The 14,739-nt window shown below is 35.7% G+C and overlaps 1 protein-coding gene across 4 annotated transcripts; it reads left to right on the plus strand.

Annotated features, from left to right (window-relative positions):
* The first annotated feature begins 4,086 nt into the window (after positions 1-4,086).
* Positions 4,087-13,627, plus strand: LOC131299500 (cuscuta receptor 1-like). 4 transcript variants are annotated; one of them, XM_058325085.1, is made up of 8 exons: positions 4,088-4,645; positions 5,939-6,094; positions 8,131-8,205; positions 9,410-9,565; positions 9,825-9,899; positions 10,617-10,778; positions 10,879-11,022; positions 11,153-13,627. In XM_058325085.1, the coding sequence occupies exons 1-8, from the start codon at positions 4,267-4,269 to the stop codon at positions 13,384-13,386; spliced, it is 3,381 nt and encodes a 1,126-aa protein (XP_058181068.1). In that variant the 5' UTR covers positions 4,088-4,266; the 3' UTR covers positions 13,387-13,627. The 4 variants fall into 4 exon arrangements, with proteins under 4 accessions (XP_058181076.1, XP_058181068.1, XP_058181078.1 ...); XM_058325093.1 differs by lacking the exon at positions 9,825-9,899 and having other exon boundaries at positions 4,087-4,645; XM_058325095.1 differs by lacking the exon at positions 10,617-10,778.
* The last annotated feature ends 1,112 nt before the right edge of the window (positions 13,628-14,739 follow it).

Below are 14,739 nucleotides of genomic sequence, written 5' to 3' on the forward strand. Positions count from 1 at the left end.
ACTTCAAATCTTTTTTTTTTGGGAGATATAACCCTGTTTAAACGAAGCAAAGGCCATGGAATTGCTTAGCATTTTACGGAGTAATTGAAAACTCCATGAAGTTATATATATATACACACACACTCAAAACTGCTCGGATGAAGCCCTTCCCGATCAATTTTTTTGCTGATTTCTCGCGGGAACCCTTAAAATCACATTCTGCACACATTGAACGGTTCGGATTTTCAAAATTTGATCGAAAAATGAAAGTCCCGCATTTTAACAAAGTGGGGGATCCCTCACTTGATAATTTGTATATATATATATATATATATATATATATATATATATATATATATATATACGGGGCGGTTCCAGTAACATCCAAAAAAACACTTAAAAAGGTAGTGAATTAGGAAGTACGTTCAACAATTATTGATGAGGTTATTTTGAATGTGTACTGGCAAATACTCCTTACTCTTTTATTTTATAGTAATCAAACTCCTCGAAAATCCACTCCACTTTCTTTACTCAAACCTATATATATCAAGTTGAGTTTTACTCAAATCAAGGGAGACTAAAATTTTTACTCAAAGTTTACGAGGCTATTTCTCCCTTCCAAATTCAAAACAATATGCGATTAATGAATTAGTTTTTACTCAAATTTGTGTTTAGAGCTTGGGTTTGCCCATTGGAGTATTTGATAACAAATTAATGAAGCTTTTACTCAAAGTTTTACTCAAGAGAGCCCATCAACTTTTCCTCCATTATTAAAGGAAAGGCCATGCAATTGCTAATCGTGGAGTAAACACTTTGGGAAGTCATGGAGTACGTTCAATATTCATTGATGAGGTTATTATGGGTAGTGGTTGTGGTTATGTTTTTTTTTTTTTTATCCGCGTTGTGGTTATGTTGGCTGTAGAAAATGGATGCAATGGCAAAAAGAAAGAATCGTTCTCTTGCAACTCAAAGATTCCATCAATTTCCCAAGCGGCACATTATTGCAATCTTGGGAGGAAGACGATAACATGGACTGTTGCCATTGGGAACGCATTGAGTGTAGTTCCACTACACAACGAGTTATCAAACTTGAACTCAATAAGACAAGAGAATGGAGTGGGTCCACTCTGGATTCCACACGGATGATCCGAACCGTTCAATAATTATAAAAAAAATGAGGGGGCCTATAAAAAATCTGTAATCTGAACGGAAAAGTGGAACATTGGTTTGAGCACCTACACATAAATGGTTGGGTTTGGATTAAAAGTTGAGTGACTTATTTTTTTGTTCTTATTCAAATTTTTTTTGCATTTGTTTGTTTGATGTCAAATTTTTGTGACTTATTGATCCGTCTCGATGAGAGGAATCAGAAAAGTAAAAAATGTTGATCGAATCTCATAATTTTTTGAATAAAAACAAAAATAAGTCAATAAGACAACTTTTTTTTTACTTATCTTTGTCTTTTTTAAAAAAATGATGAGTTTTGATGATTTTTTTTACTTTTTCGATTCCTCTCACTGAGATGAATCATTAAGTTACAAAAGTTTGATACAAAACTAACGAATGCAATTTTTTTTTGAATAAAGATAAAAAAAGAGTGACTATTTCACTTTTTAATCCAAATCACCCATATATTGGATTGAGTTGATTTTTCACGGGTACACTCGGTTTTTTTCAAAAAAAATATCGAACAACTCGGATCATCTTTTTAGAATCCGGAGTGGATCCTGTGTGTCCGTCGGTACCCCATTGAGGATGGGGATTGTTGGTTGCCTTAGCATTATGGGAAAACAGTGCGAAGTAGAATTTCTTTCGGTGTGGAATCAAAGCCTGTGGCCGTTGAAGTCGATTATTTGTGTTGTCACTGTTTTGGTTGGCAATTCAAGTGGTGGGCCATTACGCTAGTAGGAATATTAATGTGAAAGAAGGAAAAAAGGGGAAGGAGTTCGACAAGGAAAGAATTGTCTTCTTACATAAAGAAATATGAGGGTTTTGCAGAAGGGGAGAGGAGACCGACCAACTCCTCATGGCGGGCTAAACCCGTCTTCTAGGGCGTAGAGGAAGTTTGTACTCCGAGTAACGTAGAATTTATAGCTTGTGTTGGATTTAATATTCGGATTTGGTTAAATGAATTATATGATTTCATGTTTATGAAATTGATTTTATTTTTTTCCATATAATTGTTTGTTTGTTATCCGTGGTTTCAAATACTTTTCATACAGTGATTGTTAATTGAAATCATGGTAGATGGATCTTACTAGTAAGACAATTTGTGCCAGGTGAAAATAATCATTCGGAGAAATCGTGAGAGCCTGCGAACGTTGACGGTATCCGGTAAATCCAAATAAGAAATCCTTTGATTGAAATAAATCTAGGTTACAAAGTGACAGGTGGATTCGAAAATATAAAGCCCCTTATATATGTTAAGAATATTCCTGCAATACGTACCGAAGTCGTTCCCACCGAAATCGTACCGACGGCCCTCGCCGGGCCGTCTCCTGCCACTAGACGTACGGCCGATCCGAGCCATCCAAAAATTCAAAAAAAAATGATGGGGCCCACGCGGGAATCAACGACATCCAATGTGTGTAGGTGCTTGATCCAAACACTCTATTTTTAGTGTATAAATGTATACATGAAAAATACATACATATATACATGAAAAATTGAGTGTTTGGATCAAGCACCTACACACATCGAATGCCGTTGATTCCCGCATAAGCCCCGTCGTTTTTTTTTATAGAATTTTTGGACGGTCGGATCGTCTGTCCGGTGGCCGGAGACGGCCTGACGAGGGCCGTCGGTGCGATTTCTGTGAGGAGGGCTTCGGTACCTATAGAATTATTGTATATGTTAATGCTCCATTACTTTTTAGTTTAAGGCTGCCCAATCTACATTACATAAGATAGGCCCAATCCAAGTTTTAGGAGCCGAATAAATGTCGTGGCAATAGCGAAATATTTAATAATTTGAGGCCTAGTTTTGAGAAATATGATTGAAAAGAGATGGTGTGCCGTGTCGTTCAATTTGGCTTTCCTGATGTGATCCTTATAAGAGACCGAGATGGAAAGGAATTGAGGAAGAAACAGTTAAAAATCGACAACTTTGATGAAGACGAAGATCGACTACGGAGTGTGACCCTTAGCCGTGTTTCCCAAATTGTTTTTGAAAGGCTATCTATCTGTTTGTTTGCTTGTCACATTGAGTGGCTGACAAGCGCTAATGAGAAATATCAGTACTGTATGATCTTGTGCAAAGACGGAACTAGAATTTCGTAAACGCGAGGGCTGAACTATGAATTACAAGATTTCAAAATTTTAAAGTTTGGGAATTTAGACCTTGTTCGGTTAAGGGTTTTGAATTTAGGATTATAATCGTTATCCTATTTCTTTTCAATTATTACTCTCATTCATCTCTCTATCTCTCTCAAATCATTGCCTCTATTTCTTTCTATGCTCATTACCTTCCTAATAATTTTTTTTTTTGAACGTCGGAATCTAATGATTTGTTTGGCTTAGATTTTGAGGGAGATTTTGTGAGTAATGAATAGAGAGACATAGAATGAGAAATTATATTAATAATTGAGAAAAAAACTTATGGAAGACCATGTGCAAAGAAATGGATTGAATTTTGAGACCCAAGATTCTCGAGGTTAGCTGTGCAAGGAACTTTAGCTTATTTAAACAAAGCAAAGCAGAGGCCATGCAGTCATAATTATTCGGGGTACTTAGAATTTTCCATGAAATGGTCCTAACAATGTCAAATGAAGCCTAAAAATTATGAAATTTCTTTGTAACTGACTTAATTAATAAGTCTTACACCAAAGATATCTAAAAACACTCAAATGGAGATGCTCTAAGCTCGAGGAGCACTGCAACTGTACGGGTACTGCACCCAGAGTCAGCCCCAGAAAAAATGCTTCAAATAGCGGCCCCAACAAATACGGTGGCAGTAGTGAAATTATAAATAATTTGATGCCTAGTATCGAAACATGATTTAAAGAGATGGTGTTGCTGTGCTGTCAATTTGGTTTTGGTCAGATATATATAGTACAGTTAGTACTCATGAGACTGAAGACGAAGACTACTGAGCCTGACCCATTGAACAATTAACATCTAATTTTTGACTATTGAGTGTGAATTCATATTGAGATTGAGCGATTGAGAAATAGCAGTATGATGTTGTGGTAAGCTGCAACCCCTATTTTAACAAAATCAAACGCTCCATACAATTGCTATATGTTCTATAGGCACTTTAATTTGTCGAGTCATATTTCTCTAGGTAGGGATGAACTACTGTCAACATTTACTCATGAGCTCACTATGGGTATTGGTGATCATGTTAGCTGTACTAGAAAATGGATGCAATGGGTGTTTGGAAAAAGAAAGAATCGCTCTCTTGCAACTCAAAGACTCCATCAATTTCCCAAACCGCATTGATCGGTTGCCATCTTGGGAGGAAGACGATAACATGGATTGTTGCCAATGGGAACATGTTGAGTGTAATTCCACTACTCGTCGAGTTATCAAACTTGAACTTGGTGACACAAGAGAGCGGAGGAGAGATGATTATTGGCATCTAAATGTCTCTATTCTTCTCCCTTTTGAATCACTCCGAAGCCTAAACTTGTCTTGGAACCGATTGCTTAGTTTCGTCGGGAATGAAGGTATGGCTTCTGACATCTTTTACATGATGAAATGAAATCTAACCTCAAAAATCAATTTTTTTCATTTTTCTTCAGTCAATTCCAAAATCGATTTAACGTATATTCTACACATCAATAATTGGTTGAGAAGTTTGTGATGCATTTCATAATAAAGTTCTATGCAGTGCAAATTCACAGAATTTGAAGCTACATAATTAATCATGTGCTTGTGTTTGTCTAGCAGAGAAGTAAAACCAATTTGTTTTGTGTAATATTTTTCCATTCATTGCTATTTGCATTTAATTAATAATCAATTACTTAAATTTTCCATTTCTCTAAAATTTCTTTTCGAAAATTAATTTTCATATATCAGTAAACTCATTCTATTTATTGCCGTTTTATCTTTATTTCAATTTTCCAGCCCTCAAGTTATGCTCTGTGTTTCTTAAAAAATCGAAAGAGAAAAATGCTGCTATGTATCTATTTTCCTTATTCCAAGATTCCTAGCAAAATATTGAAATCAAATATACTAGATTTTTAATAAAATATTGTTTCAAAATAATAAACTAAAATTCTTATATTTATAAATTCTTGGCCTGCATGCAATGGATGAAAGGGCGCCAAATATAGCAATTTGGGTGTGGTACGTATATCCAGTGTTTGTCAACTCTCTTCTTTATTTGCAAGTTGAGTGGAGTATAGTTGGCACCTCTCTTATACTCTCATGTACATGGGTAGACTTCGATTCCTCTAAGTACCCATTCCCCTCCCCAAATCCCCTAGGATAGAGTAGATTAGGATTAATGAATGAAAAAAAAACTCTTTTTTTTATTCGGGACATGAAATCTGGAGATTCATCACGTTAATATATTCTCTTGGATGAGGATTCAAAGTTTCCAGTCTTACCCTCAATTCATTCTTTGTCCATGCGCATTCTGTACATGACCTATATTAATTTACGAAAATGACATTATTCTACACGAAATGACATCCACCTACTCATATCCACATATAAGTTGGCCGCTGACAAATAGTTTTTTTTTTTTTTTTTGGGTACGTAAGAGGGTCTAAGAAACAAAAACACTTGATGGAGTAGCTTGATGAATTCCAAGACCACCGCAGTTATTGCGCAAAGCCTCCAACACAGTCGTTAAGGTTACACCAATTAATGACGTCCCATGTGGAGGCCGAATAGATTTTCTTTCAGCTATATTACTGTCTTTTTTTCTTTTCTCTTTGCTTTGGGGTCTCCTAATATAATTAAAAATTTGAGTTGACTGAGATATTAATCAACAACATGTATTTCTCTGGCAGGTATTGGAATTTTGCCAAATTGGAGTAATTTGGAGGAGCTTGACCTTAGCTATAATTATTTTGATAATAGCATTCTACCATCTTTGAATAAGCTTTCAAACTTGAAGTCTCTACGTTTGGCTTGGAATGCCTTGAATGGTTCAATCTATGTCGAAGGTAAGTTTAAAATGTATATATATTCGTTGTGAAACCCAAACCATAAGTCACAACACAGTCTTTTTTCCCCTGAAAAATCACTACAACAAAGTTGGTCTATGGTGACGAAAATTAGTGACAAAATTTATTTTTGTCGTCGAAGTCTTAGTTTTTGGCGACGAAAATAATTTTGTCGCCAAATGCAAATTTTTGGCGACAAAATCCCAAATTCGTCATCATAGGGCAGCTTTTTAGCGAGGAATTCAAAATTCATCCTCATAGGGGAGCTATTTAGCGAGGAAAAAAAATTCGTCGACAAAGGTTTGCTTTTAGTGATGAAATTTTAGAATTCGTCGGCGCTGATCTAATTTTTTGGCTGATTATTTTTTATTTTTTAATTTTTTATATTATTTAGCATAAAAAATAAATAGAAATATACATATTAAATAAAATATACATAGTTTAGTTTAAAATTTAATCATAAAAAGGTAATATATATTATACATAGTTTAGTTTAAAAAATTTCGATAGTTATCCATTGGCGGCGGCGTGGTGGGGTGGCTTGGGTGGAGTTGTAGGAATGGTGATTGTGGTGGTGGTGGTAGTGGTGGCGTGGTGGTTTGGGAAAAAAAAAAAGAATTAGAAATAGTATATATAATAAATATTAGTCTTCTAGTAATAGATGGTGTGTTGGTGTAGTGGTAGGGGCTTGGGTATTATAAGCGTGAGGTAACGGGTTTGAAACACACTGGGAGCAAAAATAGCGAGCATAAGGGTGGAATTTATTTTCCGTTGCAAACACAATCGCCGATGAAAAATTTCATCACCCAAAAAAACCAATGCCGACGAAACTTTTTCGTCTCCCAAAACCGAAATAGACGACAAAAAAATTCATCGCCAAAACCAAAAAAGGCCGATGAAAAAAAAATTTTCTCGTCAGGGGTCTTTCTCGACCAACAAAAAACGATGAACGGGGACGACGAAATTTTTCTTTGGCAATCAGTTTGGCGATGAAAATCATGTAATTGCCGACAAAATTTTTTCCTCGTCTTTGACCTATTTTGTTGTAGTGAATGCTTTGGATACCGATGTGCAGGGATGGGGCCAGTAGGGGCGGTCGCTCCTGCAAAAAGAAAAAGAAACACTACTATTATATGTAAAAAAAAAAAAAAAATTCTATGGAAATATATATGCTCGACCCTGTGTAGAATTTTGAAAAAATAATAATTGTAACCTTTGAACTACGAGTATACCAACGTTAATTACTAAAGGCTAAGGGCTAAAATATAAATAAAAATAAAACTATAGGATTAATATTGTGAATATTCAAGTAATAAACTTCTACCTTTCGTTAGATGGATAGTGTTTTACAGTTTTATTTCTTTTTGTCCTAAAATCTCAATGGTACACCAAATCCTCCCCCCCCCCCCCCGCTCTCTCTCTCTCTCTGCACAAATATCCATAATTGTTAAGACTTCAAAGGCAATTTCGAAAAAATAGAGTCAGAGGAGTAGAGATTTTGAAAACCCTAAATAATTTTGGTGAAATTTACATTGTAGGTATGTCTTTCTCCAATTGTTATTCTTGACTTCTCCAAATTCTTTGTTTTTTGACTGGTAAAATCAAGTAACATGAAAGCCCATGTATCGAATTCGTCCAATTGTGATGAATGAAAAAAAAAGATGAACAATAAAGAAAAACAAGACACATACATCAAGATCAATCCCATAAGTTAAACCGATCTATGTATTTATGTTATTTTGAGTTTTAATGTATTTACGTGATTATGCATGTATATTTATATTTTTTTCTCGCATGCATGGTCGCACCTGCGTGGTAAAATTCCTAACTCCGTCCCTGCCGATGTGCGGATTCACACAAATATGTAACTGCATCAGTCCGATATGGGTGAGTTGCGTATGCATCAAATGGGTTAGAACACATATGTATAAGGATCTGAGTCCAAGCATCTGTCTCCTGCTCCTTTTTTTCTTGATTCATGGATAATTTATTGTTGTCCTTGTTCAAGTGTTACATAATTTTTCATTTGAACGCAGAATTCAATGGTTTGAACAACTTGAAGGAGCTAGACTTGAGGGGAAATGCGATTTTCAGTATCAGTGCTCTCAACGGTATGGAATTTGAAACTTTTCAAGAGTTTGCACAATAAAGTATGATTTCTAAAAACTTTTCAATTGTGTTTCTTCACCAAAATGAAATCACAGTATATAAGGAAATGAGCAAAACTCCATGTAAGACAAGTAGTCTCAAAAACAAACTCAGTAGATTTACTATAATTCAAAACTTGATTAATGCTCCTTTTGTTTCGGGCGGAAAACTCTTTTTAGAAGAATTTAAGAATTTTTTCCGGAGAAAATGGTAACATTCTTTGAACTTTTTGAATTTTCAACACAATTGGACTATTTTTTTCTGAAATATTTATCCAAAATCAAATATTATTGAAATTTAATAGTTTAGACTTTTTTTGACACGACGCATTTTGATGTAATTTGATTTGTGAATGTTGACAAAGTATATAGTTTATTAGAAAACCATATCATTTGGTCATTTTATTAAATTTTATTATATTAGAGATTTTCCTTGTCAATCAAACAATAGAAAATGTTTTTCCTAATTAGACATAAATAAGGAGTACTTTTTTTTAAACGCCATAAATAAGTGGTTAAGGGGCTCAAAGTGCAAATTAGTCTTTTTTATAGTGAGGGTGACGGTCTAAATGTATAGACAGTAGGTATTACTCCCTAATTATTGAAGGGTACAGATTAAAACTTAATTATCTAAACATGGGTGAATTCGGTGTATGTTAGCTCCTTTTTTTATCCGCGGTATGAAATCTGGAGATTCGTTATATTCCCTTGGATGAAGATTCAAAGTTCCAACTCTTACCCTCCTTTCATACTTTGTCCGCGTTCTACACTTGACCTATATTAACAAAAATGACATTATTCTACACGAAAAATGTCATTATCAATTACATAAATGACATCCACACCTACTCCTATCCCCATAGAATTACACCAACATAATTTCCGTTTGACCTAAAAAAGAAAAAGAAGTAAAGAAAGAAAGAATTACCCAAACATACCATGTATAATTAATCTCTGCTTTAAAAAAATGTATTATTTCGGCCGCTAACAAATAAGCCATTAAGGTAAAACCAATAAATTCCCTCCCATGCGGAGGCCGAATAAGAGGATTTTTCTTTTGGTTATACTGTTTTTTTTTTCCTTTTTTCTTTGCTTTGGGGTCTCCTAACATGATTAAAAAATTTGTGTTGATTGCGATACGTATCAAAATCATGTGTTTCGCTCGTAGGTATTGGAATTTTGTCAAATTTGACTAATTTGGAGGAGCTTGATCTTAGCTGGAATAATCTTGGAAATGGCATTCTACCGTCTTTGAATAAGCTATCAAACCTGAAGTTTCTATGTCTGGCTTGGAACAATTTGAATGGGTCAATTTACGTCAAAGGTAATTCGGCGTGAAACCCAAACCGTAAGTCACAACAGTCCTTTTTCCCCTCAAAGATGCATGTTTTCACATAAATTTGTAAGTACTGCACTTGTCGGGTATGGGTGATCAGTTGCGTGCAAATGCTTTGAATGGCTCAAAACACATATGTATAAGGATATGAATCCAAGCATCTGTCTCCTGCTCCTTTTTTCTTTATTTATTTATAATTTATCGTTGTCCTCGTTAAAGTGTTACGTAATTTTTCATTTTAATGCAGAATTTGAAGGTTTGAACAACTTGAAGGAGCTAGACTTGAGCCGAAATGCGATTGTCAGTATCAGTGCTCTGAACGGTATGGAATTGAAGCATTTCAAGTGTTTGCACAATAAAATATGATTTCTATAAACTTTTCAAGTGTTTTTTTTTCCACCAAAATGAAATCAGAGAGTGTGTGTATATATATATGGAAATGAGCAAAACTCCATGTAGTCTAAAAAACAAACTCAGTAGATTTACTAATCCAAATCCAAAACAAAAGGGGCGTTAATCTAGTTTTGGATGAGAATAACTTTTTTTTGGAGAAAACAGTAAGGTTATCCAGAATCAAAATATTATTCAAATTTAACAATTTAGACTTTCTTTGACGCGATAGGTGTTTTGATGGAATTCAATTTGTGAATGTTGACGAAGTATATAGTTTATTGGAAAACCATATAACTTGGTCATTTCCGCGAAGGGTCCTTAAACTTATTTGCAATTTTCAAATTTAAAAATAATGGACTTACTGAAATAATTTTTTGTACAATATAGATTTTATTTAATAGATCTAGATGAGATCTTTTGAATGGCGCAAAAAAAAATAAAAAAATTATTTTCATAAATATATTATTTTTAACCTTAAAAATTGCCAATAAATACTTATTTTTTAAGAACCCTTAAGCAAGATTTTCCTTGTCAACCAAACAATAGAAAATGTTTTCATATCACAATCCAATTAATTAACATCAGGAAACGTTGTCTTTTCTAGAAAAATAGTTCCAAATAAATTTACTACTACTATGTTGCACAGGTTCGCAAGAAGAATTAGGAATATTGAAAAAGTTAGAATTTCTTGATCTGAGTGATAATGACTTGGATAATAGTGTGTGGTCATTTTTCGGAGGGCTTTCATCAATCAAGACACTGAATTTGAGTTTGAATAAAGGCTTGCACGGAGCTGTTCACAATAAAGGTACCTTTTATATGCAATTTCCTTAAAACATTATTAGCTCCTTCCTCTCTCAGAGTACTTACAGATTACTTCCATGCTTTTATTCAACCACTTAATACAGACTTGAAAAACCTCAACAACATTGAAAATTTGATCATGGATAATGTTCTACTCGACGACGTTCTTCCGTACATTAGAGTCATGACTTCACTTCAAGTCTTGTCCTTAACATCTTGTGACAGCAAGCATATTTCTTCAATCGAAGGTATAACTCTGAATTGTTCTTCTACTCTCCCTCCCACAAATAGAAGGATATTACTGGTCATTATTTGTTTTGTCTATCAAATACATATCTATTTAAGATTTTCAATGTGTTCTGTTCCTTGTGTTTTAAGGGCTATGCGAGTTGAAGAAGCTCCGAGAGCTTGACGTCGCACGGAGTAGATTCGGGGGCACCTTGCCATGGTGCCTGGCGAACTTGACATCACTTCGACTACTCGATATCACTTCCAATCATTTTACGGGAAACATTGCACGGTCTCCTCTAATCAATCTGACATCCCTCGAATACCTTGCAATTTCAAATAATGACTTTGAAGTTCCAATCTCATTCAAGTCATTTTTTAACCATTCCAAACTCGTGTTCATTGAGAGCCTAAACAACACGTTGTTGGAAGAGGAGGACTATCTTGCCACATCCCCAAGTTTCCAACTAGTCGGACTTTGTTTGTCAAATTTTGAAGATGGTCATATGACCCGATCATTTCCTCGCTTTCTCTTCCATCAACATGACCTTATACTGGTTGAGCTCTCTAGAACTGGTTTTACAGGAAAGTTTCCATATTGGTTGTTGGACAACAATACGAGAATGGAAACACTTATCCTATCATACAATTCATTTGTCGGACCATTATTGCTGCCTTTGCGTCAAATGAGAAATCTTTTTAGACTGGATATCTCTAACAATCATCTTGAAGGCTTCCTTCCTTACAAAATAGCCGGTTCTTTCCCAAGTTTAGAATTCTTCAACATGTCTACAAACAACTTTGAAGGCAACATTCCGTCTTCATTCGGGGATATGACCGCTCTAACAGTGCTAGACTTATCCAATAACGGACTATCTGGAGAAATACCGGTTCATTTGGCCAAAGGTTGCCGTCTCTTGAATTACTTGAGACTATCAAACAACTTCTTGAAAGGCCCAGTACTACCCCATGAAAGCAATCTGACCCTATTGAAATTCTTATATTGCGATAATAATGGGTTCACTGAAATTCCGCCTAACTTGTCTGGGAGCTATTTGATCTTTCTGGATGTTAGTGCTAATGAACTGGCAGGAAAGATTCCAGCTGGGTTCATTGGGAATAATCCAACATTAACTTTCCTAGCCATGGCCGGTAATCGTCTTGAAGGTCCTATTCCAATTGAACTTTGTCGACTCGAACACCTCAAGTTGTTAGATCTTTCAGAAAATAATATCACTGGAGTTGTACCATCTTGCTTCAATTCATCATACATCTATGTCATTCGGTTATCCAAAAATAGGCTAGATGGACCTTTTCCAATGGCCTTTCAATATTCTGCTGATTTAAGGTTAAGGGAGCTTGATCTCTCTTATAACCAATTCAGTGGTACTATTCCAACCTGGATAGGCAACCTTTCCTACCTTGAGGTTCTTCTTTTGCAACATAATAATTTTGAAGGCAACATCCCAAAGGAGTTATGCAACCTTTCCAGCTTAACCTTGATTGATCTTTCTTCCAATAGTCTCTTTGGCAGCATTCCCCCTTGTATTAGTGAAATCAAATTCAACGGAGTAAATGTCGGGGAAAATGGTTACGAATTCTCCATTGATTCAGCACAAACATTCACATTATTGTTGCATGATCTGGGGATGGTGTTAGCCAAGAGTGAAGAAGATCGAGATAGGAATTTTGATATAGGGACTACAGGACAAGAGGCAAAGTTTACAACAAAGGGAGTTTCCTTAATCTACAGGGGAATCGTTCTACAGCTTTTCTCTGGAATCAATCTCTCCCACAACAGATTGATTGGCCCCATACCTCCTGAAATCGGAAACCTTAGCCGAATCAAAGTGTTGAACTTCTCCCACAATTACTTGACCGGGACAATCCCTGCCACATTTTCATACTTAGAAAGCATAGAATGCTTGGATCTTTCGTACAACCACCTGAATGGGAAAATCCCCTCTCAGCTTACAGAGTTATATTCCTTGGCTGTTTTCAATCTGTCCTACAATAACTTGAGTGGAAAGATGCCTCCGAGAGTAAAACAATTCGGAACTTTTGACTCGAATAGCTACGTTGGAAATCCACTTCTTTGCGGAGAACCACTGCCAAAGTGCAATGCAACTGATTCACCTCCATCAACGCCAAGAGCAGCTGTCAATGATACTAAAGAAGATTCTGGTTTCTTGGACATGGATGTTTTCTACATGAGCTTTGCAGGGTCTTACGTAACTGTGGTGTTGGCAATTGTGGCGATTTTATTGATAAATCCGTATTGGCGTAGGGCATGGTTTCATCTTGTCGAGATTGCCATCACCTCTTGCTACTATTTTGTTGTGGACAATCTCGTCAAGTGCAGGCATTGTTTTCATTGGAAATAAGTAGCCGTCTCTCTCTCATCATGCGGTGTCAGGTGTGGTGTGGTTAATCTATTCTAGTACAAATTTTCGTTTGGATTTCGGATTGTTGTTTGTACGGAATATATCTGAAACGTATGGAATGCCTTGTAAGTTGTAACTATCATTCTGGCTCTGTGAAAATGTCTAATATTATTGTTTTCGAATTCTTATTGGAATCATACAGTACTTATATTCTACATGGGAATTTTTGAATTTGAACGAACACCACCTGTTAGACAAAAGGCCTCAAAGGAACAACAAGGCTTCCTCACTTTTGTGATTGACATTTTTCACTTTGCTTTGTTTGAGGATCCATATTTATTTATTTATTTATTTTTAGAGAGGGCAAGAGGGTAATTTCACCTACCAAACTCACCTAAGCAATTGCTGACCAGGGAGAGGCAGAGTGAACCCTTTAAACACACACATACAAACCCAAACTCCTGATGTGGGAGCCAGCTCAACTGACGCAGGCCCAAGAGCCTCGCCGTGAAACGCAGCACAACGACAGCGGGCCCAAGGGGCCTACACCAGAGGTCGGATCCCTCCACAACGGGTGGGCACGACTTAGTTTTTTTTGAGAGAGGGCAAGAGGGTAATTTCACATACCAAACTCACCTAGGCAATTGCTGACTAGGGAGAGGTTGAGTGAACCATTAAACACACACACAAACCCAAAACCATATTTAGTAGTCCACGATTTTTTGAGGTATTGTTTTTTAGGCAAACCATAATTGGTATTTAGTAGATTTCTTTCCCATCCCATTTATTATACTCTCCCTTCTATCAAAAAGTGCAGCTTTTCCGGGAGATTTTTTTTTTTCATATGTGGCTATTTATTTATTTTATTGATTTGCGCCAATGGAAAGAAACAAATTATTGTGAATCAGGCCACAGGTGACATTCCCTTGCCTGGACATCGTGAAGTATTAAAACGCAAAGATTATTTAAAAAATATGAATTGTTTCGATGCCTATTGATGTCTGGTCAAGATAAATTTTTAATTAAGGCTCTTCTTAACAATCTCTACAACATCAATGGTTCAGATCATAAGGATACCGAGCACACAATTGTCTAACATTTCTATAGTATTCGTTCAGTATTCAGGATCCTATAATCTAAATGACACTACAAGAAAAATGAAAATTGGTGACGAAAAAGTGGCGACGAAATTTAATTTTGTCACTAAATGAGTATATTTGGCGACGAAAAAATAAATTCGTCACTGTTTTAACAACTTCCGTGACAAAATAATTTCGTCACCAATTATACTTGTTTAGCGACGAAAGAAATATTTTCGTCACCAAAGGGTACCCATTTGGTGACGAATACATT

This window comes from Rhododendron vialii, chromosome 1a (assembly GCF_030253575.1).
Source record: "Rhododendron vialii isolate Sample 1 chromosome 1a, ASM3025357v1".
Lineage (NCBI taxonomy): Eukaryota > Viridiplantae > Streptophyta > Magnoliopsida > Ericales > Ericaceae > Rhododendron > Rhododendron vialii.